This window comes from Agrilus planipennis, unplaced genomic scaffold (genome assembly GCF_000699045.2).
Source record: "Agrilus planipennis isolate EAB-ADULT unplaced genomic scaffold, Apla_2.0 scaffold168, whole genome shotgun sequence".
Taxonomy (NCBI): domain Eukaryota; kingdom Metazoa; phylum Arthropoda; class Insecta; order Coleoptera; family Buprestidae; genus Agrilus; species Agrilus planipennis.
The window spans coordinates 187,917-215,080 of NW_020442443.1; the positions used below are offsets into that span (position 1 = coordinate 187,917).

The following is a 27,164-nucleotide window of genomic DNA, read 5'->3' on the forward strand; positions in this document are numbered from 1 at the left end:
ACGACAGCAATTCGTTGTGGTAGAACAATCCAGTTAAAATTAAAATTCGTAAATATATAATGTACTGTTTTGTTATTTTTCAGGTTGGAAGTGCAATGGTTTAATAAAACTTCATTCTATAGCGATATTTTGTATATTGCCCTTGTTGATGAACCAACAGTTAGCTGCACAACATTGGGTTTCAAAGTTAAAGATTGGAAATTTTGTGCGAAAAATAAAAGTCCTAAAGATTGTTTGAAGACTTGCGGTTTGGCAACAGGTGGCTCATCAAGTGTAGATAGAAGGTACCTACTTTTATATAAATTAAAATGATATGGGAAATACATGCAAAAGTACATGCAACACTTAAAAAATGGATTTTCAATCTGTATTTTAACTTACGATAGGTTTCTTTAATTTGGCACTTACTGAAACCTACAATGAAAACATGTGCTGATAGGTACTAGTTTTATGATAAAAATTCACTTATAAATAAATAAATAGGGGAATTGCCTTAAATGTGCAGATTTTATAGATATCATGATAGAAACCTGCGATTGCCTGCTGAAATATTAACGTAATGTTTTAAAATTAAGATTATTATTTTCAATAACTAATACCTGAATTCAAGTCTAGATTTTATATATAAGGGTGATTGTAGTTAATATGAATTCGAAAGAAATAACATGTTAAGGCAAAATACCTTTCAAATTTCAAAAGTTATTATTACATCATAAACTACCATCGAGATGGTTCTCATTGAAGTCAAAGATTTAAAAACAGAAAAAGCATTTTTATCAACACGTTAACTGGATTTGTTGCCAAATCCAGGTAAAATACCTTTCAAATTTCAAAAGTTATTATTGCATCATAAACTACCATCGAGAGGGTTCTCATTGAAGTCAAACATTTAAAAACAGAAAGTGCATTTTTATCAACACGTTAACTGGATTTGTTGCCAAATCCAGGTAAAATACCTTTCAAATTTCAAAAGTTATTATTGCATCATAAACTACCATCGAGAGGGTTCTCATTGAAGTCAAACATTTAAAAACAGAAAGTGCATTTTTATCAACACGTTAACTGGATTTGTTGCCAAATCCAGGTAAAATACCTTTCAAATTTCAAAAGTTATTATTGCATCATAAACTACCATCGAGAGGGTTCTCATTGAAGTCAAACATTTAAAAACAGAAAGTGCATTTTTATCAACACGTTAACTGGATTTGTTGCCAAATCCAGGTAAAATACCTTTCAAATTTCAAAAGTGATTACTACATCATAAACTACCATTGAGAGGGTTCTCATTAAAGTCAAAGATTTAAAAACAGAAAAAGCATTTTTATCAACACGTTAACTGGATTTGTTGCCAAATCCAGGTAAAATACCTTTCAAATTTCAAAAGTTATTATTACATCATAAACTACCATCGAGAGGGTTCTCATTGAAGTCAAAGATTTAAAAACAGAAAGTGCATTTTTATCAACACGTTAATTGGATTTGTTGCCAAATCCAGGCAAAATGCCTTTCAAATTTCAAAAGTTATTATTACATCATAAACTACCATTGAGAGGGTTCTCATTGAAGTCAAAAATTTAAACACATAATGTGCATTTTTATCAACACGTTAATTGGATTTGTTGCCAAATCCAGACAAAATACCTTTCAAATTTCAAAAGTTATTGTTACATCATAAGCTACCATTGAGAGGGTTCTCATTGAAGTCAAAGATTTAAAAACAGAAAGTGCATTTTTATCAACACGTTAATTGGATTTGTTGCCAAATCCAGGCAAAATACCTTTCAAATTTCAAAAGTTATTGTTACATCATAAACTACCATTGAGAGGGTTCTCATTGAAGTCAAAAATTTAAACACAGAAAGTGCATTTTTATCAACACGTTAATTGGATTTGTTGCCAAATCCAGACAAAATACCTTTCAAATTTCAAAAGTTATTATTACATCATAAACTACCATTGAGAGGGTTCTCGTTGAAGTCAAAAATTTAAACACAGAAAGTGCATCTTTATCAACACATTAATTGGATTTGTTGCCAAATCCAGGCAAAATACCTTTCAAATTTCAATAGTTATTGTTACATCATAAACTACCATTGAGAGGGTTCTCATTGAAGTCAAAGATTAAAAAACAGAAAGTGCATTTTTATCAACACGTTAACTGGGTTTTTTGCCAAATCCAGGTAAAATACCTTTCAAATTTCAAAAGTTATTATTGCATCATAAACTACCATCGAGAGGGTTCTCATTGAAGTCAAACATTTAAAAACAGAAAGTGCATTTTTATCAACACGTTAACTGGATTTGTTGCCAAATCCAGGCAAAATACCTTTCAAATTTCAAAAGTGATTACTACATCATAAACTACCATTGAGAGGGTTCTCATTAAAGTCAAAGATTTAAAAACAGAAAAAGCATTTTTATCAACACGTTAACTGGATTTGTTGCCAAATCCAGGTAAAATACCTTTCAAATTTCAAAAGTTATTATTGCATCATAAACTACCATCGAGAGGGTTCTCATTGAAGTCAAACATTTAAAAACAGAAAGTGCATTTTTATCAACACGTTAACTAAATTTGTTGCCAAATTCAGGCAAAATTCCTTTTAAATTTCAAAAGTTATTCTTACATCATAGACTATCATTGAGAGGGTTCTCATTGAAGTCAAAGATTTAAAAACAGAAAGTGCATTTTTATCAACACGTTAATTGGATTTGTTGCCAAATCCAGGTAAAATGCCTTTCAAATTTCAAAAGTTATTCTTACATCATATACTACCATTAAGAGGGTTCTCATTAAGATCAGAGCAATAGGCATTTAAATAAACTGTATAGGCACCATAATGGCTATCTCTAAAACAAACTGAGCCTTAAAATTTTGATAGAGCCTGGTATGGTTCTGAAAGGTGCATGTGGAGGGGGGATAAAGTGCCTGGAACAACTTCTACTAGCTTATACTCCACTTGCACCCCTGACATTAAGACATGTCCCGATGGAATTTGTGACGAATTGGAGTCGCTACATTCCCTCATTTGCCCACAAGACTGCTCAGGTATTAAAAATAATGTGTTGATGCTTTTTATAAAATAGTTATATGCAGAATCAAATTTTATCGCACTTGTATATTATCATTACATGGTTTATAATTTAGAGGACATTTTGATACCTTCCAAAAAGAACCCTAAAACACATAGAGGATTGGAAGTGGGAGAAGGTGTTTGTTTTTGTACAAGAACTGGGCAGTGCTCTTGCATTGATCCTCCTGACGAGAAAAAGAGAAGGAAGAGTTTGTCAAATGAAACTGCTCCTACTGCACTAGACTTTACCGTTCAAAATGCTTCAGCATTCCTTCCAAAGGTTTCACAGAACAGAAGTTTGGCAGGTAATGTAATTATTTCTTTATTGAACGGATTAAACATCTTATAATAGATACACATTTACGCAAATGCTAATCTTCATTTACTTAAAAATTTCTTTATTAGTGACTACTAATCAAATATTATACATGAGGTCTGTTTAAAAAGTATCGCGAATTTTGAATTTCCGCGGGTTACGTATATTCCATTTTCAATTTTTTTTGTGGTGTTATGTTGGTAAAGTTTAAATTGAAGTTTTATAAATAAAAATAATATGTTAAATAGATAATTTATAAAACAAAAACATTTATAATAACTGTTCCGTTCACTGTGTGGACCAACAATTACTGGATTAAAGTATTTTGGAATTTAAAAATATTTATGTTGGCCAGGGTTTAGCATTCTTTTCGTAACACAACTCAACATTTAGTTGATAAATTAATTTTGTGAATATTTTAAACACATTTTAGCGAGTTACGGCGCAGGTTGTGGTACACCGTGCATTTTTGGGATATTTTTGGCATTGATGTTTCTTAGTCTGTCCATCGGGATCGTGGTTTACTGCTGGAGAAACAACTATAAAAGAAAATTTAAGCGGAATAGATCGGAAGCTGATTCTCAAAATTTGTCTGTCCCTGTGATATCTGAACATTTGGAACATCAAGACAGTCATCTTCTTAATCTTGACTTTACTTCCGATATTGCTGCTGATCTTGCCGCAAATAACAGAAACATTGAGGTGAGTAGTATATTAATATACAGTATATATTGTATTTATTTATTATATTTTGGAAGCATCTTTTACTTTTTTGGTAGATATACTTACAATAACCCGCAAAAAGGTAACGCTCATTGAGAATACCTCAATGGTGGTGTGGAAATTCACCATAATAAATTTAAAATTATCCAGATGATGTTCATTTGCAGACTAATGTTTGCGTAACTTACATTTTTTCTTTCCTTTGTGTTCGCACATTTGCATCGTTCAGCCTGCAATGTACTTCTTTAATTTATTAAATCTAAACATAATGTATAGCAGAGCCGGGCAAACTTTAACTTCGTAGGAGCCGCTATCTGAGGTTAGTTTGAGTCACTCTATACCCTTCAATGAATACGAGAGAGTAAGCAGTAATGACCCTTATTGTTTTCTCTTTTTCTTCTCCCTTCCACTCCCATATCAAGTCCCTTCATCCCGTAGACGAGCGAAGCCTCTCACGCAACTTAAGAAATACCTACGAAAATTTTCGTTACTACGTTCGCAAAATTATTGGGTTTGACTATGGAAGAGGGGACTCACCTACGAAATGGAAGGGATAAGAAAAGGAAAGAATCAACTCACTCGCACTCGCAGGAGCAATGAGGAACTCCTTGGCTATACCTGAGGAGCACTAGGGAGTCAAAAGAGCTGAGTTTGCCCGGCTCTGATGTATAGGACGAAATTGTTTATGTTTATCTTAGACGTTCGATAATCAGTAATGTTTACATTCTCCATCCATGGAGTTTTTATCGCACTACGCTATTCGGTAGACAACTATGTTGCCAATTCACCTAGAGGATTAATATTGTGATTTTCTTAAAAAAAACTTTGCCCTTAACCACACGCTGCTGCTACTTTTTATTGCATGCAGTTGACTCTCTCCAAAACTCGGCATTTATTTTCGTTACACCCAGTATAACTATTCACTGATAAGGGATTTCAATATCGACCATTAAATTTATAGGATATCATTTTTATAATGTGCTACATTCTCTTTTTATTATTTTACATGTTAAAAGCTTACGTATTTTTAGAAATATATGTAGTATGTGTATGTATTTACTTTTTTGTTTAGTGGTAGATAAACTTTTCATGCCGAAATATAGAAAAAAGAACACTTTTATAACGTCTCTATCATATTCCGCTTGACGCAAATAAAATATCCAGTTACTTTATAATGATATTGTTGAGGATCAAGAATAACCATCAATTTTCGTTTCTTGTCTCAGCTGTGTGAATCGCAGTGCTATTATCACTCTAGGAACGTTTACAATTACGACGTGAAACGTAATACATTTGTTTCAGGTTGATCCAGAATGGGAATTTCCGCGAGATAAGCTTATCATTGAGCAGGTCCTCGGGGAAGGTGAATTTGGAAGGGTTTTGCGAGCTAAGGCGTTGAATATCGCCGGAAATGTAGGTAAGCGTTTGTGTAAAGATACATACACAAAGTGTTTAAATTTATTTAAAGTGTTTCTATTAAAACTGTTTGTGCTCTCAAGTGCTATTATTCTTCTAACTGTCTTTTATTTTAAAGGCGAGAGTTAGGACTAACACAACAAAGTGTAATTTTGGTATCGCATCAGCAGAATTACCTAATAAAATTCAACAAACAAAAACATACAACAGTTTACAGTTTCTATTCTTGTTACTTCTTGTAGATATCTTTGTTATATCTAATGTGGGTACCGGTATTACAAAGGCAAAAAATTTATGAGTTTATTATCGTGGATAATCTCAAGAACTGCTTAACAGTTTTAAAAAAAGTTTTCACTTTTTAGTAGATAAGTCATTCCTTTACGATAAAGGCAAGTCAACCCGCCAAATTGTGAAATTAGAAACATATCAAAAATAGAAAAGGTTTAAAAAGAGGCAAAGGAAGACCTAAAGATTATATCAATGTTCGCAAACAGTTTTGGATGTTCATGTTTTCGGAAAGTGGGGAGATTGACTACGGCTGCGATCAGCGTTGCCAACCTGTACGATAATTCATTTATTTTTTGGTTATTTTATGCGCCCACGTCACCCCCTTATTACCCAGGTTCGAGCGATCGGTTAGTTAAGTTGGGTGCGATCGCTTGACTATTGGGATCCGTCAAATGGGAGGAGCCTAAAAACATGGCGCCGATTAGGGAAAATTTATCGTAGTTCCTATAGCGTACCGTGCAAGTTTTTAAATTACGATAAAATGATAAGTATTGACACAATATGTGATTCGGTTGACATAAAGCCTCGGAAAGGAAATTTCGTTGAAGGTGAGCGTGTTTTTAATGCCAATCACATTATAAAATTCGGAAATAACAAATCTGGAAGCTAGCCTTCAAATTCCGTCAAGTTTACTGCCTACTTTTTACAAACTTCGGATTTAAAAAGTGATTCACGTTATATCTATAATTGGTGAGGTGATTCTGGGTGATTTAAGCAATATCATATCAATAGCTTGCACGTGCAAATCCGATTTAAGAGAACGTTGCAAACACATTATTGCAACTTTGTTGTATTGCAGCAGGTAGGTTCTTAACCTCAAAATACTTATATCGTATCATTAGAATTGTGTTAAATCAATTACACAGGAATAAATAATTTCTCACTTTATAATTTTAGTATGATTCTAGTTTTAAATATTAAGGTTATGGCTGATGGTAAATACTTGCTGAAATATAATCATGTGCATTAAAATGACGTGAAGAAATTTTTATTCCAGAATTCACTTCCTTGATACCTACTGCTTTCATCCAAGCTTCTATTAATTTACTTTTTTCTCTAATTTTCTGAATATACTTTTTACATATATAAAACGGTTAGTTTTTATTGGAAAGTAGTTAATGTAGGTGAAGAGTGAAGATATATGTCTGAAGTGCTATTGCAGCTTTTCACTGAACATATTAACTTTTCATTTGATTTAACTTTAGAAGAAAACTTCGTCGACTCCATCATCAAAAAAAGCTTTACTTTTTTAACGTGTTTTATTATTTTAATAAACAATTTTACAATTTGCGTGCACAGTTCCTATGTAAATTTTTCCCTCATTCGAGTTATAAATTTTGCCACCAGATGGTGTATGCCCATTTGACGGATCCCAATAGCACATGTACTTTTTTTACAATTTTGAATTAAGTTAATTTAAGTTAAGCTATAAAGAGTCGTCTTTCAAGTCAATAAATTCACAGAAGAGTTTACAGCCTTCAGCATTCATTTTGTACCCAAAACATTACCTTTGTTTTGATCCACATTAACAGGAAAGACTTCCCTATTTCTATTTACCTATTTACTAAATAAAATCCAATCGTACAGTTCTCTAGTAGCTTTAATTTTTGAACCTTCTTAAGCGACATTCTGGAATTGACTGGCGTTATTGCATAAATTCGTGATATACCCATCCGTCCGCGTCAGGTCCTCACTGATAACTTCATCGCTACCAGCATCGCTTCACTATAATTCCAGATTAGATGGATAGGAGGTGCGTGTAGACCAGTCGTCTGACTTATGACATTCTGGAGATAATAGTGAATCATACACTTAATAAAACGCAAATTTATCAATCTTATTAGATCATCTGCTACTTAACTTTTAGAAAAATTTACACGTTCACGAGTTTGAATAACCAAAAACTAGCATATCTGGCTATCCGCCGTAATTTGTATTGGTATTGAACTAACCATCGCATTTGAAGTCCTTCCAGAAACTGTACTATATCTACGTTATGTTATTTTTAGCCACAACTAGATAAAAAACATTTAAACTCTTTTTTGCAGAAACTGAAAAAAAAATACAGATGCCAGTAACTCGTTTAAAAATGTTTTCCTTTTAGGGTACACTACTGTTGCTGTCAAAACTCTTAAAGATGATGCGGGAGAACGAGAACTGTTGGATCTTCTTTCGGAATATCGACTTTTAAAAGAAGTATCTCATCCTAACGTTATAAGACTTCTTGGTGCTTCTACTTCCCCCGGAGGTCCAGTTTACTTAATAATTGAATTCGCAGAATATGGTTCATTACGGTACGTTCTTACATATATGATATAATATTGCGATTAGAAGTAGCTTTTTTATTTTTTTTATTCCATAAATAAAAGGACAAGTAACATTTTCGTTTTGGTAGTAGATACTAGGACTGGGCCATTACTGATTGTGAGAAAAGAGTCGATTATTGCCATTAATCAAATAAATAATGTTTTTAAAAACTGAAAATAATCGATTATAATCGAAATTGGTTAATAGATGATTTGTCCAGCCCAAACAGATACATCCCCAGTATTTTTCACTGTAATTACTTAATTTGATCTGATTTATTTGTATTTAGTCATCATCACCATAAGGTCGTCAGTCCTAAGACTGGTTGGACACACACCTCCACTCTTTCCTATCCTGAGCTAAAACTAGAACAGCCCACATCCTTAACTATTTGCGAATAGTAATCTAATCTAGGTCTACCTCTACCCCTCCTAACTCCTGTTTCTGCCTTTAATATGTCTCTGACTCGAGCTTCATGCTTGAGAAGGTGTCCTACCAACCTATCTCACCTATTTCTTATTGACTTCCATATAGTCCTCTGTTCTCCTATTCTTTCCAATACCTCTTCATTTCTAACCTTTTCTACCCACGTTATCCTCATCATCCGCCTATAACACCACATTTCGAACGCTTCTAACCTTTTCTTTTCCGCCGCGCCCACTGTCCATGTTTCGCACCCGTACAATCCCGTACCTTAAACATACACCTTTAACAACCATTTTCGAATTTCTAAATTAACCGTTCGCGAGCATAGAAGTGTCTTCTTTTTATTAAAGGCGATACGACCGTGCACTATCCTCTGCTTTATATATCTCTACTACTCCTTCCGTCCTGACTTATCTGACTTCCTAGAAATCTATAATCAGCCACTTCTTCTAATTTTTCGTCTCCTATCTTTATATTCGCTCTTTCCCTACTTTTTCTTCCCTTGCATACCAGTATTTTAGTTTTACTTTTATTTATTTTCATACAGTACTGATCTGTCAGTACCGCTTCCATTTTATTTAAAGCTATCTCTAGGTCCTCCTTTTACTAGATGCTAATACTGCTATATCATCTTCAAATCTAAGCATACCAATGTTTTGCCCTTGCACATCTATCCCTACAGTTGTACTGTCTTTAATGAGTATTTAGTGTAATGGGTACAAAATTATGAATTCTGTTAATTTAAAATTCGAAATTGATTTCGACGTATCGTAAATAAAAATATACTAATCACATAATTTGAAAAAATTTCAGGACGTATTTAAGAAAATGTCGACAAATTAAGTCGGAGCCCAACATTCGGTGCAGCACCGGGGAGCAGTGGACTCCGACAGTACAATATGATGAGCCTAAGGTATTCACAGTCTCTGCTCGTGATATTATCTCATTTGCGTGGCAAATTGCAAAGGGAATGGCTTATCTAAGCGATATGAAGGTAAAAATTCTAATTTCTACTAATAAATGACATATACCTACACGGTGTTCCGTTTAAATTTCATGAACTTAAAGGTTCAAATAATTCGATGAGACTCTTTATTAATATGAGGTTTGGTTGGATTGATTCCCATACGCAGGTGAAAGTTTATTTCAAAACTCTAAATGTAAAACTGCGCTCCATTACTTTTTTTTGCATTTAAATGCAACTGTGAATGAAGCGAGATAAATTAAAATAAAGTATAAGTAAATCACAATTTCTATACTTCTATACTGTTCTATAATCTGATCTCAGTGGCGGTTTTTAATATAGATTTTTTTATATCTTCTACGCCCATAGAACAATGGCATTCGTTTAAATTTTCAATGTAAAATTAATCTTTTCTTTCATCGCATGAAAAGTACATGTTCGTTTATGTCAATGCGATAATTTCTTACATTTTCGTTAGGTACGTTTTCTGATTTAACTTAAGTACTTGTCAAGTACGGCTCAGCAAATCAGTATGTATATGTATGTACGGAAAGAAGGCTGAATATTTCCGATAAATTTTTGTATAATATCATGAGCTGTAGGTATCTAAACATTGCTTGCGTTAATGGAATTTCAGTTGTTTTCATTAAAAGGATTAATTTTTTAATTAATTTTTAAGTATCAAATATACATTTTTTTAATATTTTAATTTAAGAGGATGAAAACACTTAATACTTCATTGTCCCTCAATTGTTTTCATCATTTATTCGTTCGTTAAAAACGTCCATAAATCTGGATTTAATTTGATAGGATCCACCTTCGTTTAACATAAATAAATCTGACGAAACGCTAAAACTTGTGTGGTGTAAATATGATTTTAAATGAAATTCTTACTGCCCATGAATCAATACATCCAATAAAATATACAAAATAATAATAATATTACATGTTTATTTCTTGCGTAGCTAGTACACAGAGATTTAGCAGCGAGGAATATACTACTGGCTGCAGAGAAAGTTTGTAAAGTTTCCGATTTTGGTTTGACAAGGGACGTTTACGAGGACGACGCATATTTGAAAAAGAGCAAAGGACGGGGTAAGTAAAATTAGTATTATTCACAATAATCCAATAAAAAATAAACTTATTATATATATAGTAAATTATAACAAACGTTACATACACATAGGAATGTTATCGTTCGTCTTTACTCGAGTTCAAACCCTAAATAATAAAACACTGAACCTAAACGAATAATTATCTTGCGGAACCTCCACATCTGCAGATTAATTATTTTGAGATAAAATGACAAGTAAAAGGAAAGGAAGGAAATGCATGTTAACGACAACACTTACTTATGATCCGAAGCATGTTTATCACGCACTCTGATGGACAAGAATGTTTCGGATCATAAAGTTAAGATGTGAAAGACAACACTCACGAAGTGGTCCAGGTTTTAATCATGATAGAGCAGTGTAAAACAGAACCATTAAGTAAATGCTTGTATATCCGAAAGCTTGTCAATTTAGAAAAAAAAATTATTGAAAGTGTACGCAAACCTAATTCTGGCACTAATAAGGAAATACGCCAATGCAACGCCGCATTCAATCACCTAGCAATTAGCAGCATCAGTATTGTATTTATTTTGTATTCATTGTCCATGTATTGTTATTAGATTAAGCGTGATGCAAGGTGTTTATGTAAAAGTAGTTCTTTTAACGTGAAAACCTTGTATATGAACTAATGTAGTAATGTATTAGTAATTGGAGTAGGTCAGCAGGTACGTCACTATAGAACAGTTATTCTTATAATGTAAAATGACCATATCACTGCTGTAAAGGACAAAATCCTCAAAATAGTTCCCGCGAATGGCATGGATCATTAGCTCTTCTCGTGTGACATACTAAAAAAGAAGAAACAGTCGCTTTATCCTTATCTTTTGCAATAAGTGCAAGCCTTGCTTTAAGCTGATTTTCATCTGCGAGTGGATTTGTATCAATGGTTTTGACAGAAAAGCGCTACGAAACTTATTTTTTCCACAGGGTATTGTTTACACACAAATGTTTCTTCACGCGGGACGGAACTTTCACAATCATTACTATTGGTGTGACGCAAATCCGTACGTCGTACATCCTTCTCAATTTCAAGAACGATCTTCAATAAAAGTGTGGTGCGTCCAAACGTTATATGTAGTAGTAAATTTTTTTTGTTTATCTTACGCATTCGATAACCAGTGCTGCTTACATTCTCCACCGATATAGTAGCAGTTCGCTATTCGGATTATAAATTGTTTTGGTTTTATTAAAAACGAATTTTTTCCATAACCACGGTGGTGAACTTACTATATGATTCCTTATAACATCTAGTCTTTGCTCTCCAAAGCTTTGTACTTATTTCTATTACACCCTGTATAGTTAAGAAATTAAAATCGAAAGCATTTATTTAATCATACTTCAGATTTGTAAACTTAACAATCTCGCAACACTGGTACGGTCATACTCGTTTAGCTTGTTACAGATTGCACTTTCACTTTGGGACATCTGCTCCGAAATTCCGATACGTTACCTTCTGTAGTTTTTTTTATGTTTTCGTGGAAGAAGGGAAATCTTCAAAAGACACCCAGCCATCCGTCCTGCTGAGTAGTCTCAGGCCGTTCTAGGACCAACTAGGGCCCCCTTCAGTCGGCCTTCTGTAGTGCAAGTTGTTGGTTTAGGCATGCACGAGGCGGATTGGCGGCGGGCCGGCCCAGTTTCTTCATATTTTTGTTCTTAAGTTATATTTGTTTTTTTTTTAATAAAATGTGGATTTGAGGGGCGATAAATTTGGTTATCTATGTTTCTAAAACAAAACATACCATTAATCTATTTATCAACTCATTGTATCTTACTATTAATTTTTAGGTCGTTATTTTGTTTGCCACAGAACCAATTGTGACATAAGTATATTGATAACAATCCAGCTGTGAAGGGTATGTAATTTAATCTTTGTTATTCCTTATAGGTAATCTTTTTTACAGTTCCTGTAAAATGGATGGCCCCCGAGTCATTGTCCGATCAAATTTATACCAACAAATCCGACGTTTGGAGTTTTGGTGTACTCGTGTGGGAATTAGTGACTTTAGGTGCATCGCCATATCCTGGAATAGCAATTCAGTCTCTATTTCATCTCCTACGTTCAGGATACCGCATGGAAAGGCCAGAAAATTGTTCAGTGGAATTGTAACGTTCAAGTTTTGATAAGTATGACAACTAGAATTGACGAGTTTAATTTCAGATACCAAATAATGAGAAATTGCTGGGAAGCTGACCCGGAGAAACGTCTTACATTCCATGAACTAGCAGAAAAATTTGAAAAAATGTTATCTGAGGAAGTCCAGTACTTGGATGTTTCAGGAAATGCAGTTTATAATAGAGGTTATTTTTTAAATCAGCAGGATATTTCACAGCATGGTAAGTTCTTGCTTATTGTAATGTTTGTGGGTTTAACAAAATTGACTTCTAAGACTGATAACGACAAAAACTATTTATTTACACTAATTATTAAAGAACTTAAAAACACTATTAAATTATTACTAAACTTAGGTTATGAATTATTCTATTTATTTACACTACTGTTGATATATCACTATTCATTGCGCTATTTATTTCACTTCTATCACTGTCAATTTATTTCTGGATTCACTTCCGCAACGGTCAATCTATTATTTTTTCTCTCGGCGATCGTCTCTTCCTTTAAATACTCTTTTATTTACTTTCGGGAACCTTCTGGAAACATCCGGATAGTTTATTTTTTCATTGGACTGTTGAACTGTCTTCCCAGAACGCAGGTACGACACACACATTTACAAATACGGTGCACATGAAGAAAGGCGCCCGCGGCTAGTCGGCGAATCGATAAGCCGTCCACGCCCACGTGTGCCCGATCGCACACAAACACACTCTTGCTCGCTACATTACCATGGATCTATCAACCGAGATTAAGTAGCTGCTAAAACAAATTTCTATATTGGAAATTATGCGACTTTTACTATCTTAAAAGATTTGGGAATAATATCTAATGTCAGTCGGTACAAAAATTTGAAAATCTAAACAATGCTGCCTCTAGGTGACTCCAGAGGCGTAGTGAAAACAAACCATTTTTGTTACCACGTGCACTAACTTTTGGATTTTCTAAGAACTTAGTGAACGACCCTTGTAATATTAATTGAATGTTGCTATCGATAAATTTAGATTTTTCTGAAAATAAAAATTTTATGTGGATGGACTCTTCAAAGTATTTTGCGGAAAAATCTATTCCCTGTTTAGTTTTTAACATTAACTGAGTTTCACAATCACAATTAACCCTTCTACCGAAGAAAATTAGTTATTAAAATTAAACTCAGAAGTGCCTTAGTTTACGGAAATGTTATAAACAATACTCTTTTTCAGATCATGAAGACGAAATAGTTACTGCACCTATTGAAAAAAATACTTCTGATCCTGTAAATTATTTAGAAAGGATTCAGCAGTACATTAAATGTGGCGAATCTAATAAGCTTGATGTTAATTTAGATCCCTCAGCTTTTGCGGAAACGGAATTGGAACCCCTTAAAAACGATCAACCTAATCAAGGCTACGAAACCCCAGTAAAAGTTTCCAACAAAATGTCGAATCTTCAAACTCCTACTAATGGATATCCACGACATGGATACACTGATATGAATTTGATCAAAAAGGTCTGAGCTAATGAAGAATAGCTTACAGTAATAAATAACAATTAATAGCTATTGAAGAACAGATACATATTATATTATTAAATATTGTACCATTTATTATTTATTCTATGTTTTCGCATCAGCCATTAATTATTTTTGGAGATAGTGATAATTTTCTGTCAAACACCATAGCCTTCTTCTAAAATTGTAAACTGAAGGTTATTTGCAATATTGTCTAGTCGGTAGAAAATTTTCCCAACATACATTTGTTACTAGACGGGAGCTATTCCTTGTTGTATCCAGGAAAAACTCGTTACCGGAAAAGAGCTGTTCCTTCTTGTAGCTGGGAAAAAGTTAGGATTTTTACGTTTTCTGATTGATTATGTTAATGATTTGGAAAACATGTCCTTCATTTTTAAGACAAAAGTTAGTTATTTGACAAGCGATTTCCCAGTTATAAACTGAACACGAATGTTTCTAATTTTGAAGTAACCTCTATCTAAATTCCAGTTGTTATATGCAAAAATTGCAAATGTGTGTTAAAATGTCAAAGTAAGTGTCCATTACTAAATTATAGAAGGCAGTATTTTGCTTATATTTGGTCATTCATAAACTGTTCCCTGAAGGTTCGCCTATAAATGCAACAATCAGTTTTTGTAATTTTAAAAGTATACTTCGTTTAGATTCTCTAGCTATGTGACCTTTAGTTTGATCGGCGCAAAGTAGAAAAGAACAGCACTAGGCCAGAAAAGAAAGGAGACAACTCTCGGCCAAACTCTTAACCGATGAGGAGCGTATAATGTGTACAGTACTGCACGGAAAAATTGACCATTTTCTCAACTAAAATTGCATTGGTCGAATGTGCTGTTATTGATACCAATTACTACTAAAAATATCAATGAGATGTTTGTTTATATTTGAAGATATATGAAAGGTTTTAACGCTTGTTTTCGACACGCACTGCTATTCATGATTGAATAATACTTTTGGCAAGTACTGTACGAATAAGTATGTTTAATGAACAAGGGTCGAGAGTAGAATGAGATTTTTTTTCCTACCTCCGATTTTGCCAATTCGCATCCAAGACATTGGAAGGGGCACATCACTAGAGAAAGTAAAAGAAGTATACCTTGATCACCGCAATTACAGACTACTTGATTTGTGCGTTCAAACATGTAAGTATTCTCTCTCCTCGAATTCTTTGAGGAAACAACATACATAATTGAACACTTTCTGAATGTGGAAAGTATTAATTTAAGATACGACCAGCATAGATGTACACATATATGCGAAAAATGAGACGACATACTATTAAAAACAAATTAGGAAGAATCCCTCTTATATTTGTCAATTTAAAACAATAAGGAAAGTACGTAGTCAGTCTAATAAATACGCGAACTGAAATTGTATGTAAGTTTACCATTAAAACCTTTTTGAAGACTTATACAACGTTCTTTTCTTTATTGAAGTTTAGAATGGTGTTTGTTTTATAGGGGCCGTTTATGTCACCCTGTGTTTGCCAATTTTTGGATTCCCCTGCGCCCCCTTAACACGTTTTGTAACACAGGTCTTCTACCTCCTTCCCACTTATCACACATCACGCTGTCATATGTACGTTTTTGAACTGAAAATTTCTTGAGGCGCGTTTATTGCTAAGGAGTAAACGTATGTAAACCATAACCGTGACACTAAATCGGATTTACTCGAGTCCACTCGACACCAAGCGCATTCGAATTAATAACGAACTAAGGTAAAAGGCGCAGTTTCTGACACTCTAAGAGTGACAGCTGAAATTATATTACGATAACTAAAATAATATTTAATTAGAATAAATAANTCAACAAAATACCTATTTGTTTTGTTTACTATTTACCCTACTAATCTCCGTTCCAGTTGTTCGTTTTTAATGGTAATTTAATTCATATTGCAGGCCATTTTTTATTGCTGAAGGCCTCATAATTTCTAGGAAGTATTTTATTTTATTGTATTGGCTGAATAAATAACTCGTAATCAGGTAAAATTTATTGTATTGATAGATTTCAATGTAATTAAAACATTATAGTTCTTAGAAGCGGCGCTCACACACGCTAATGTATATTGTTTCAACCTTAATGTAGTATCACCGGCTTCGAAGAAACATGATTAGTCTGAACATCAATTTGTTTGATTAGTACACCACATTTAATATGTTCTTTCCAAAATTTTGCGTAAAATAGAATGCAGATGCGTTGTTCAGTGTTATATTGACCAGAGCCGGGCAAACTTATACTTCGCAGGAGCCGCTACATGAGGTTAGTTTGAGTCACTCCATACCCTTCAATGAGAACGAGAGAGTAAGCAGTAATGAATAATTTTGTTTTGTCTTTTTCTTCTCCCTTCCTCTCCCATATCAAGCCCCTTCATCCCGTAGACGAGCGAAGCCACTCTCGCAACTTAAATAATACCTACGAAAATTTTCGTTACTACGTTCGCAAAAGTATTGGGTTTGGCTTTGGACAAAATGGGAGGGATAAGAAAAGGAAAGAATCATCTCACTCGCATTCGCAGGATCAATGAGGAGCTACATGGTTAACCTTGAGGAGCACTCGGGAGTCAAAAGAGCCGAGTTTGCCCGGCTCTGATCTAGACTCCTAAACATGTCAGTGTTACGATAACTTAATAGGTGAGCTATTTTCAGATAAAATAATAGTGACCTACAAAAATACTAGTATTGCGTAACCTACAGAAACTGCATTTTTAGATTGCATAACATATAATAGATTAATATGTAACTATACATTCAATAGCAAATGAACATTTAACGGATAACAGCATCACTATTTTCTGAGATCCAGTCCAAGAATGATGTTACCCTTGAAAAGGCGTTTGGTTCTCCAGCGTCACATCCATTATCACCTATAAATGAAGTTACCCCAACCTGTAACAGACACAAGAAAGAATAGAAATATTGTTGCATGTCAATGATTTTCAGGTTGATTTCACAATATAATTATAATTGTTTATTTTGTAATTCATAATACTTCACTCTCCTATCCTCTGGTCATAAACGTACACTCATTTTTATTGTTAGTGGTTGACTTTATGTAAACATCACATTACCTTGAGAAACCCTAGGCTACTCCAATACCCTTCTCCATCCTGCCGGCGTGACGTAATATGTGAACGGCTCCTAAGGGTCGAGTGCGAAGATGTATCTTCACAGTTCTAAATTAACATTTCGATTGAAAATATTCAACGAGCCAGAGAACAGATAATAAAATTAAACAAGTTGTACAACAATTTAATTATTGATATATNTAAATAAATATCACACATTTACAAATAAGAGGAGCATAAATAGATAAGTATATTATAAAACATTTTTCAATGAAAGCCACTTATTATCAGCCACTGATACGTTCTTTCCGCTATTTGATCATGATACTAATAGTCATACTTATCATAAGAAGCAAACCCAGCCTTTATATAATACAATCATAAGTAGTTTCTGCTTAGCTCTCAACCTTTATTTTTTTAGCTCTTAATCTTTACTATAACCTTAAATTATTCATACACAAACATACAAAAACATTACACCACAAATAATATAGGCCCTGTGCTACCTAATACATTATTCCCAAATTATTCGGTTTTATCCTGATTCTCTTTATTCCTTCCAAAAATTTCATTGACCTATTCAATCACACTGTCAAATTTTTCTATTTTTCTTTTCAATTTCTATTCTTCCTCCAAACAACATTTTTATTTTGCCCCTTGCTTTACTCAGCCAACTTCTTTCATACTTTTACTTTTTTAATCCATAATCTTCACTCAATAAATTACGTATTATTCTTTATTGTCCCTTTAGTATCTGTCTGTAATTTAATTATCTAAAGTAAATTGATAAATTAGTCCAAAGAAGGTTTAGAAAAATTTTTTATTGAGTGGGAAGCAAAACAGACACCAATATCTAAAAGGACGCTTCAATTTACGGACACGTGACAAGTAAAAGTCAACAACGAAAATATCTTCCAAACGTAGCATTCGGAATTAAATAAAACAAGCACATACAATGAATATTCTTAATGAGGACCATAGGGGCAAAATGCGACAAAATTAGACCAGTTTTTCCCATGAAATTATTAAAAATCGGGGAGCACAATCCAATACTTTAATCTTCTCCTCTCTATTTCTTCTAATGCATTCATATTTTGGTTTAATATTTTTAAACAAATATATATTTACCAATTTTCCCTTGATAACAAGAGGTCCGCCAGAATCTCCGAAGCAAATCCCTTTATTGCCCGATCCTCCAGTACAAATCATTGAGTCTGTAATGTCCGCTAGTGTTGCATTACACACGTCGTTTTCTATAATGGGAACTTTGACATATTGCAACACATGACTAATATCGGTAGCGGATGTAGTATTGTATCCCCAACCGCTTGTTATTGCCTCAGACCCCACGAAATCATTGTCAGCATCATCTCTAGTAGGAAGTGCAATCAGCTGAACGTACCCTATGAAAAATTCAATTACAAAATTCATAGACACTTACTTACGTCTATAGTGAGTAGAATAGGTCCAAAAAAATGTTAAATACGAAAATTAAATATGTAAGTATTAATTAATTTAAATAAAGCCAATTGGATTGCCGAATTTTTACGCTAATTAATAGAATCTCCAAATGCAACAGTTGGTTCGATGATTTAAATACAGTCGACTTTCGTTAATTCAAACCTGCAATAATTCGAACCTTTCTATAATTCAAAGTTATCACGAGTTTCCTACAAAATCTCTTTAGATTTCGAACTATATCAATACATTTTTATGCCCTTCGTAATTCGAACGAAAAAATCATTGCTACGTAACAAAACGACGCGCTAATTCGAACTCATCGGCGTCAAACACTCGACAATTCAAGGTTACAGAGAGAAAGGGACAGAAAGATTGTTAACTACATACATTTTGAGGCAAGGTCAAACTTGAATCTTCGTATCATCGAGCCTTTGTTTTTGTTATGATCAGTTTGGCACACACTTCCGCTCGAATTGGTTTGTTTAGTTATGTTTCAGTTACTGTTACTCTTTCGTTGTATACAGATTAAAAGTTAGAAAGATTAAATTTCGAACCATTTGATATTTCAAATACTCGATAATTCGTAATATTTTAAGTCTTTCGAGTTTCGAATTATCGAGAGTCGACTGTATGCAATTATGAAAAGCAAAGAAAACGAATAACATTGATAAGCAATTAAACAGACGAATTAAAGTAACAATAAATACTCCTTCGCTACTTAATAACTAATACTCGACTCGGTTAGTCATTGATCTGCCGCCACGTTCTATCGATCGGTACCACATTCGTGCAAGCATTCTGTCTACTTTTTTCCATCTACACTCTCGCTCTCGTACTCGCTGTTTCCTTTTACCCTTACTCTAACAATTTCTTTATCTGTCTTTCGTACAAATATTCCCACATTCGGCCATTCTGTTGTTGATATTTGTGACCTAGTAACTACCTTTCGTCATAGTTACTGTTATCACTTCTCGTAGCTTAATGGATAGAGCATTGGTCCCTGCTTCAATTTCCGGCGCGTGTAACAGTTGTAACAATTTTTCTAATTAGTTCAAAGTAATTTGTAGTAGATAAAATCAAGTGAGTTTTCTCACTAATATTAAATTAATGATGTTTTGTAATTAATCATAAGAGGTAGTTGATTAAGATCTAAGATAATGAAAATTATCAGTGGAGATAGTTACGATTGAGTTTGGCTGGTGTTGGAAGATAGACGATGCCTAAATCATTCTCCAGTGTTTCATTATTAAACTCTTCATGTACTTTAAACGTGGAGGTTCGAATGCGTTGCTGGGTAGTTTCACGAAAAGTTATGTTATGCGCCCCCAGAACTACTACCACCGATACAAGTCTGATAGAAAAAGAAAAATACAAATAAAATGAAGATAACCTTCAAGAACGAATATCTTACTCGTTCACCAAACAGTGCGCAGCAGTTAACACGTATCTTCTGGTAATAAGAGATCCTCCACAGAAACCGCTTGTTCCATTGAAAATAAGACTCAAAGCGGCCTAAACAAATAAAAGATTGTAGATCATCACATGACCGCTTTGACTGTAGCGAACTTTCAAATCTAAATTTCAACCAAATCCCCTTAAATTTCGTCTCCTAAATCATTTACATCCCTCCCAGAATTTCACCGTCACCGTCAACCGTGTTTGGTAAGTTAAAATTTATAAGTGAATAACCTATGACGTGAAAAAAAATATATCACCAACAGAACAGTGAAAAAAGTTTTGAAGCAAACCCGTGAATTTATTCATTTTAAGTAAATGCACAGTGTTGTTTAGTTACACCTGAAGTAGTTGATCGAACGTCAAATATTCTTAATGCTTACCTGGTATGGTAAAGAGTTTGGTGCAGCTTCACTCCCTCCCACGATCCTTACATCTTCAGAGGATGCAAGCTGATGGAGGCTTGTGGAATCTTTACTATGAGCAGGTATGATTTTATACCAATCCCTGTCAGCCTGCACCTGCAAAAATACAATTATAATTGTTCTAGACTTTCAAACTGATTTCACAGCCTCACCGCAACTAAGGAAAATATAAGGAAAATTAAGACAATTTCCTTCATTTTTGCTTGTGAGATAAATACTACATAGACCCTGGTAGAAACTCGGTTTATAAAGATATCTTCAAAGTACTTCTGCTGATAAAAATCATTTCACGTTTTTTGTGCAACCTGCATCGATATGATAAGCGGTATTTTGTCAAATATTTTAGATAAACGTGCTGCTAAAAAAAATCCAAGAAGGTACTGTAAGGTGCTTAAAGTTATAAAATTATAAATTTGGTGTGATTTATCAGTACGAAAAGAAAAGAATTTGCACGGGACTTTTAGGTCGAATGCACGGAAAGAAAAAGCAATCCACGCTATATGAGAACCCCTTTAAAAAAGTACAAATAAACAAACGGGACTTTCAAAAAACAAAGAAATACATTTTCATTGGCAAATTAATCTGTTTACTAAAATTCGACTAAATTTCAATTTAAATTACGGTAGTGAGTCTGTTATTCTTTCGAGTATTAGATGCACCAAGATTAGGAACCTAGTTGGCTTCCTCAGGAAGTTTTGTTCAGTTAATTGGTCACAGTTGATATCTGGTACACCGGGTAAACGAATAGGGACCTGGTGCGGCTTCTCTAGGAAAATTTGCTCAAATAATTAGATTATTGGTCAGTGCCGATGTTTAGTGTACCTATAGGTCAATTTTGCTTAATCGCTTTGTTTCATTTAAAAAATTTGTTTTTTATATTTATTCTATACTTCTTCCTCTTTTTATTGTTCCGCTAGTTAAGTATCTACTAAAATTTATTTTAAAAAATTAAAACGTACAAAATTTTCATCGTCAATTTAACTTAACCAATAATTCATGTCATTTAATTAAAACTACTGTAGCGAGCACGAGCATGTTTGTGTGCAATCGGGCATACGTGTGTGTGAGCGGCTAATCGATTCGTCGACTAGCCGCGGGCGCCTTTCTTCATGTGCGCCGTATTTGTAAATGTGTGTGTCGTACCTGCGTTCTGGGAAAGCAGTTAAACAGTTTAAAGAAAAAGAAACTTTCCGGACTGCTCGAGAAGGTTCTCGAAAGGAAGTAGGGAAGAGACTATCGCCGAAAAGAGTAGAAATAAATTGAGCGTTGCAGAAGTGAATCTAGAAATAAACTGACAGCGCAGTGAATAGTGATATATCAACAGTACTGTAAATAAATAGTGTAATTCATCACTTAAGTTAGTAATAATTTAAAAGTGTTTTTAAGCTCTTTAATAATAATTAGTGTAAATAAATAGTTTTCGTCTTAGAAGTTAATTTTATTAAACCCACGAACATTACAATACTTTTTTCAGGTGCAAATACTTTTTCTTTCTCCGTGCAAAGACAATGTTTTTCCCTTGCAAATGTAACTTTTCCCTGTGAAAACGCTCTTTTTTCCCGTGCAAATAATTATTTCTCTTATAAATATAAAGAAAGTAACGTAAACCACAAAATTTATTGTCAAATATTACTTGAAAGGGATGAATACCGCACAGAAGTCTATGGTGAAAATTTCTTTAAAAAAAAATGCATATGCATACACAGGAAAAGAAGCATTTTCGGCTGAAAAGTGTCTATGACACTTCAATCTGATGCCTTTTGGATTGTAGAATACACCTACTAGATTAGATGAACTGATAAAAACTGTATTACAAGGAGTGAACTGAAAATTTTTGGGAAATTTGCCTAAGCAATACTAATCAAAGGAACATATTTTTTATCTAAATGATTTGAAAATATATCGTTTATCAATTCAATACTGCTTTAACAAAAAGTGTAATAAGAATTTTATCAATGAAAGTACTTTAAATATAGCTTTATAAGACGAGCTTCTACCAAAATCTATACAGTATCTGTCACAAGCAGAAATGAAGGAAACTGTCCTAATTTTCATCACATGTTCCTTAGTCACGGTAAATTTGGAAGTTTATATCACTTATTTATGAATTAATATTTTGTACTTTTACAGGCTCACGTTGGTAGAGATTGGGCTAAAATTATACCTGCTAGTAAAATAGCTCGCACAAGACTCCATCAGCATGCTTCATCTGAAGATATAAGGATCGCAGGAGGGAATGAAGCTGTACCAAACTCTTTACCGTACCAAGTAAGTAAGCATTCGAAGCATTCGGAAAATTTCATGTTTGAATAAAATTCCTGAATAAGTGCTGTGTGCACTGCATGGTTGATGATCCATACTTTAAACACCCAAATTTACGGACTGGTGCAATTTTAAGGGGGCAAAATTTTAGGCAGAAACATTTGGGGGTTGTGAAATTTGGAGGGAGAATGTAGAAGTTTTAGATGCTTAAGTTTAAGGAGGCTGGGTTAAAATTTAGAAGACGTGAAAGTTCGTCCCTATCAAATTTGCGATAAACAACTAATCCACAATCAATACTTCACTTTTTTTAGGTCGCATTGACACTTTTTTACAAAGGTAATGATACGAGTTTCTGTGGAGGATCTCTTATCACCAGGAGATATGTGTTAACAGCTGGGCATTGTTTGGTGGACGGGTAAGTTACTTAGAATTGTTATCTTCAAATTTTGTTGATTTTATTTTTTTTCCTCAGACTTGTATCATTGGAAGTAATTCTAGGGGCGCATAACATTCAACGAAGAGAACCTACCCAGCAACGCATTTCGACTTCTACATTCAAAATAAATGAAAAGTATAATGATGGAACACTAGAGAATGATGTAGGCGTCGTCTATCTTCCAACACCAGCAAATCTCAACAGTAACTACTTTTATTAATAATGTTCTTAGTCGAAACTTTAATCAACATATCTACGTCTAATAATTGATTGCCAAACTTGTTAAAGTAAAACTTAAATGATCCTATAGGCAACGTTTCTCAATCTTTTCAGGCTTCATCTAGTTTTCTAATCTGTATTTTATATTTGTATAGGTATATATGAGAAATCATGAAGATGTTGAAATATAGGCAACGTAATATAGCTCCTCCGCTAATTTGATTTTCAAGTTTGTCATTTTTTTGGATCTATTCTGTTTATTATAGCTCTGTACCTACCTAAAATTACTGTGATTTATTCAATTTTTCATAGAGTATGTTCAACTGATTTCACTTCCCAGTAAAGCTGACGTTTCCAATAGTTTTGCGGGGTCTAAAGCAAAAGCAAGTGGTTGGGGATACATTGCTACTTCTTCTCACGATATGAGTGATGTATTACGATATATCGACGTTCCCGTTCTAACAAACAAGGTGTGTGCTGAAACGTTATCGGACTTTGTAGACACAATGATTTGTACTGGAGGAGCGGGTAATAAAGGAATTTGCTTTGGAGATTCAGGCGGACCTCTTGTGGTGAATGGAAAACTTGTAAGTATACCTACATACATCAATTGGAAAATCATAGATATAAAAGAAACAGGTACAACTCAGTACACGTGAAAGAAATAAAACTTCTTTGGCGATCTCGGTACCTTTATATCGAATAAGTAATGATTGGTGAAAGAAAGACAGAGTACGTGAATTTCCAGGATTTATGATTTCCAACATATTTTATCTTTAGTCGTCTTAAGGAGCATTACTTTAATACGTTTTTATGAGCCAATGGTCAAATTTTTTTCACTTCCGTTTATTTTTCCAAGTGCTTAAGAAACCGTAAACTATCAATAACTACAAGGAATTAGAATTAATACATAATAATATTCACTCTTAAATAAATATTAATTGTTGTTAAATAAACATTTACTGTAATATAACTGCACAGATATAACCAAAACATTAATTTAGCACTATAGTAAAGTGAATATACAGTATACAATAATATATGAGATGTCGGTCACCAACAGCTCACTGTAATACCGATATGCGCATGCGCGCCTATCTATTCTCATAGCCTATCGCGTCGGGAGACAAAACGTTGCAAAACGTGTCGTTTCATGGCCTTGAGATTTTACTCTCATCGAGCCCAAAGAAGTTTCACTTCAAAAATATTGCTATTCCTTGTTCTATCTGTTACAGGTCGGTATAACTTCGTCCATAAGTAATAATGGTTGTGAAGCTGGGGATCCATCCTCCTATACGAGGGTAACATCATTTTTAAACTGGATTTCAGCAAACAGTGACGCTGTTATTTCTTAAACGTTCCTTAGCCCTTAAAGCAGATATAACAAATAAACGATTTTTGCACTTGATTGGATGTTTATCTATTTATCCAAACATTGGGGGCTTGTGAGAATAAAAATAAATTAATAGTAACTTAACACATCCTCTAATTTGTCTTTCCCCGTTTTCCCCCTAAATTAGCAAAATAAAAAATTCACAGAACTCGCATCTTACACAAGTATCTTAGGCGTATTGAGAATACCAGGCACAGTTTATGGAGTTCTAAATTGTCCAAAAAAGGAATATTTGCTGTTTTAATTTGTCTGATTTGTATCGCCTTTTGTGATTAGAAAATTATGTATCTCTGATGGTGTGAAACTGTCAGAGTAAAATAATTTCAAAATTTCTCTTTTGCTAAAATACAACCAGATGGTACGGTTCAAACAGACAAAGTAACCATAAAAAGGAACGGCCTAATGGAAGAGACTCGTGGTGATTGCCTTATAGAAAACATCTTGAGACCAGTCTCGATCACTCTAAGGATCTAGTTCAATACCGAAAAGTTATTTTTCACAAGACCATAATTTAAGTATATAAGCACAATAGTGACCAAGACTGTAAATCGCTTTTTGCGTAAATTCCGCATTTTTGTAGGAATTTATTCCGAATTTCATTAACTTGCGACGTGGGTCAATTTCGGTGTTTAAAATCTCTAAATGGTTCGTTCTATAATTTCGCGATTCATTTGTAGCGAAAAGCGGATTGATAAAATGGAAAGAATTACAATTTGGGTTTGGATTTCGAAGATCGTTATTCGGTCATTTATGTTCAGGTAGGTCATAATGTATTTTTCAAGGAAATGAAACAAGCGATGTAACAAAACCTAAACGAGCGCAATTATATGCAACACATTGATATTTTATGTGTTTATTTACACTTGTGACCTAATGTAAGAGGCCTGGCAGAGTTTGATCGTCGACCCTGATCGACTGTCAGATCTGTCGCTCAACGATTTTACTTTTCTTGAGATGGATCTCATATGCACACATATGTTTTTATTGGTACCATCCTGCGTATATTTGAATTATAATTTTTCCACAAAACATCTGTCAGCTGCTAGTACGTCATTCAAAGTTTTTTGTGGTGTTTTTTGCTAGTTTTATCCTGATAAATTTTTAGAAAATGTCTCTAGATTAAACTTTGTATTATATAAAATTGTAAGTGCATGACCTCATTTTTAATAATTTATCTGTGTGAAACGAGTCTCAAAACACTTCAGTAGTGCTCACGCACAACTTTTTAACAGCCCACGTGTTGCTTACGAATAATAATAATAAACTAAATCTGTTATTTCATAATAGTGTAATTCAAAAATTAGATTAATTTGGTGATTATTGGTGATGAAAATGATTGGGTAAATGAATGTTATAAATTAGATTGCATGAAATGGAAGAAGAATGTGACTGTTTCTAATTCTACTGATGCGATAAATTCCCTTCATATTAAGTTATTGGTAGTTTAACTTTTTAAATTGAAATTATCAATTTCATCGATGTAGCTGCCTAATTGTTGTCCCATCAGTTTCTCTATACAATGCCTTTTCACGCCCAGGGCCAGCTTCGAATTGCAACCTTCACCGTGGGAAGTTATAGTACCTAATGGGTATGATTTTGTGAATTCCAAATTTTGACATATCTCCACGTTTGAATGTTCCTATAGAATCCAATGCTACAAATTGTGGATGTCTGTGTGTAGATATGTATGTACGTATGTGCTTATGTGCATATAGTCGTATGCGTATGTGCGTATCTATATGCATTCGGAATTACCTTTAGTCTCGGCTTTTTCAAGAACAAAAGATGATACGTTGACACGTTTGATCAATTGCATTCGACGCATAATCACTCAACGTAAAACTGATTAGAATTCCAGCAAAATCGATCTGGCCTTTTTTTGTGGAGCACCAAAAAATTAAATTAAAACACGGATATTAATATGATAAGAAAGTTAAACTGGTAAGTTAGTCGTGTGGAACTCCCAGACACCATTTGTTTAAGAATTGCAGTTGTATTGCCTTTATTGGATTTGCTGAAGGCTAGATGACTATTTAGTTTTAAGGATTCGATGGTTAAAGTTTCGGATTAATTCGTTTAACTGTGGTATTTTTTCTAACAACTTATGCACAATGTAATTTTCCAATAAACGTATTTGAATAATGTTATTCGTTTACTCCTACCTTGGTTAGAAGTAATTCTCTATAAATCGCTAAATAAATGCATATTACTAT

General features: G+C 33.7%; 3 protein-coding genes across 4 annotated transcripts in view; 2 read left to right on the top strand and 1 right to left on the bottom strand.

Moving 5' to 3' along the window:
• LOC108741709 (proto-oncogene tyrosine-protein kinase receptor Ret) overlaps nucleotides 1-14,917 on the top strand; it is a 148,601-nt gene extending 133,684 nt beyond the window's left edge. The window contains exons 9-19 of the mRNA XM_025980372.1: nucleotides 84-284; nucleotides 2,883-3,049; nucleotides 3,149-3,379; nucleotides 3,824-4,092; nucleotides 5,416-5,530; nucleotides 7,922-8,111; nucleotides 9,364-9,544; nucleotides 10,480-10,609; nucleotides 12,528-12,729; nucleotides 12,785-12,960; nucleotides 13,939-14,917. Coding sequence (XP_025836157.1) covers nucleotides 84-284; nucleotides 2,883-3,049; nucleotides 3,149-3,379; nucleotides 3,824-4,092; nucleotides 5,416-5,530; nucleotides 7,922-8,111; nucleotides 9,364-9,544; nucleotides 10,480-10,609; nucleotides 12,528-12,729; nucleotides 12,785-12,960; nucleotides 13,939-14,231 — 2,155 coding nt within the window. The 3' untranslated portion in view covers nucleotides 14,232-14,917. The remainder of the gene's footprint in view (nucleotides 1-83; nucleotides 285-2,882; nucleotides 3,050-3,148; nucleotides 3,380-3,823; nucleotides 4,093-5,415; nucleotides 5,531-7,921; nucleotides 8,112-9,363; nucleotides 9,545-10,479; nucleotides 10,610-12,527; nucleotides 12,730-12,784; nucleotides 12,961-13,938) is intronic.
• Nucleotides 14,918-16,937: 2,020 nt separating this feature from the next.
• On the bottom strand, nucleotides 16,938-20,867 carry LOC108741711 (brachyurin-like). 2 transcript variants are annotated; one of them, XM_018476603.1, is made up of 6 exons: nucleotides 20,794-20,867; nucleotides 20,600-20,737; nucleotides 20,173-20,273; nucleotides 19,946-20,112; nucleotides 18,429-18,703; nucleotides 16,938-17,121 (listed from the first exon to the last, which is right to left on the bottom strand). In XM_018476603.1, the coding sequence occupies exons 1-6, from the start codon at nucleotides 20,836-20,838 to the stop codon at nucleotides 17,002-17,004; spliced, it is 846 nt and encodes a 281-aa protein (XP_018332105.1). In that variant the 5' UTR covers nucleotides 20,839-20,867; the 3' UTR covers nucleotides 16,938-17,001. The 2 variants fall into 2 exon arrangements, with proteins under 2 accessions (XP_018332105.1, XP_018332106.1); XM_018476604.1 differs by having other exon boundaries at nucleotides 20,600-20,731; nucleotides 20,794-20,856.
• A 1,770-nt stretch (nucleotides 20,868-22,637) lies between these two features.
• LOC108741712 (brachyurin-like) lies at nucleotides 22,638-24,966 on the top strand. Its single transcript, XM_018476605.1, has 6 exons — nucleotides 22,638-22,715; nucleotides 22,772-22,909; nucleotides 23,215-23,318; nucleotides 23,376-23,542; nucleotides 23,871-24,145; nucleotides 24,794-24,966. Exons 1-6 carry the CDS (start codon nucleotides 22,671-22,673, stop codon nucleotides 24,911-24,913), a joined length of 849 nt encoding a protein of 282 aa, XP_018332107.1. The 5' UTR covers nucleotides 22,638-22,670; the 3' UTR covers nucleotides 24,914-24,966.
• The last annotated feature ends 2,198 nt before the right edge of the window (nucleotides 24,967-27,164 follow it).

What these genes read in the sequence shown, in the direction of transcription:
- LOC108741711 (XM_018476603.1), bottom strand. Translation starts at nt 20,838, where the DNA reads ATGAAGGAAATTGTCTTAATTTTCCTTATATTTTCCTTAGTTGCG. An exon ending in TTATATTTTCCTTAGTTGCG is followed by an intron (nt 20,738 to 20,793) that starts GTGAGGCTGTGA and finishes GTATTTTTGCAG; the next exon opens with GTGCAGGCTGACAGGGATTG. An exon ending in AACACCAGCCAAACTCAATC is followed by an intron (nt 18,704 to 19,945) that starts GTAACTATCTCC and finishes AATTTTTCATAG; the next exon opens with GGTACGTTCAGCTGATTGCA.
- LOC108741712 (XM_018476605.1), top strand. Translation starts at nt 22,671, where the DNA reads ATGAAGGAAACTGTCCTAATTTTCATCACATGTTCCTTAGTCACG. An exon ending in AACACCAGCAAATCTCAACA is followed by an intron (nt 23,543 to 23,870) that starts GTAACTACTTTT and finishes AATTTTTCATAG; the next exon opens with AGTATGTTCAACTGATTTCA. An exon ending in TTGTGGTGAATGGAAAACTT is followed by an intron (nt 24,146 to 24,793) that starts GTAAGTATACCT and finishes TATCTGTTACAG; the next exon opens with GTCGGTATAACTTCGTCCAT.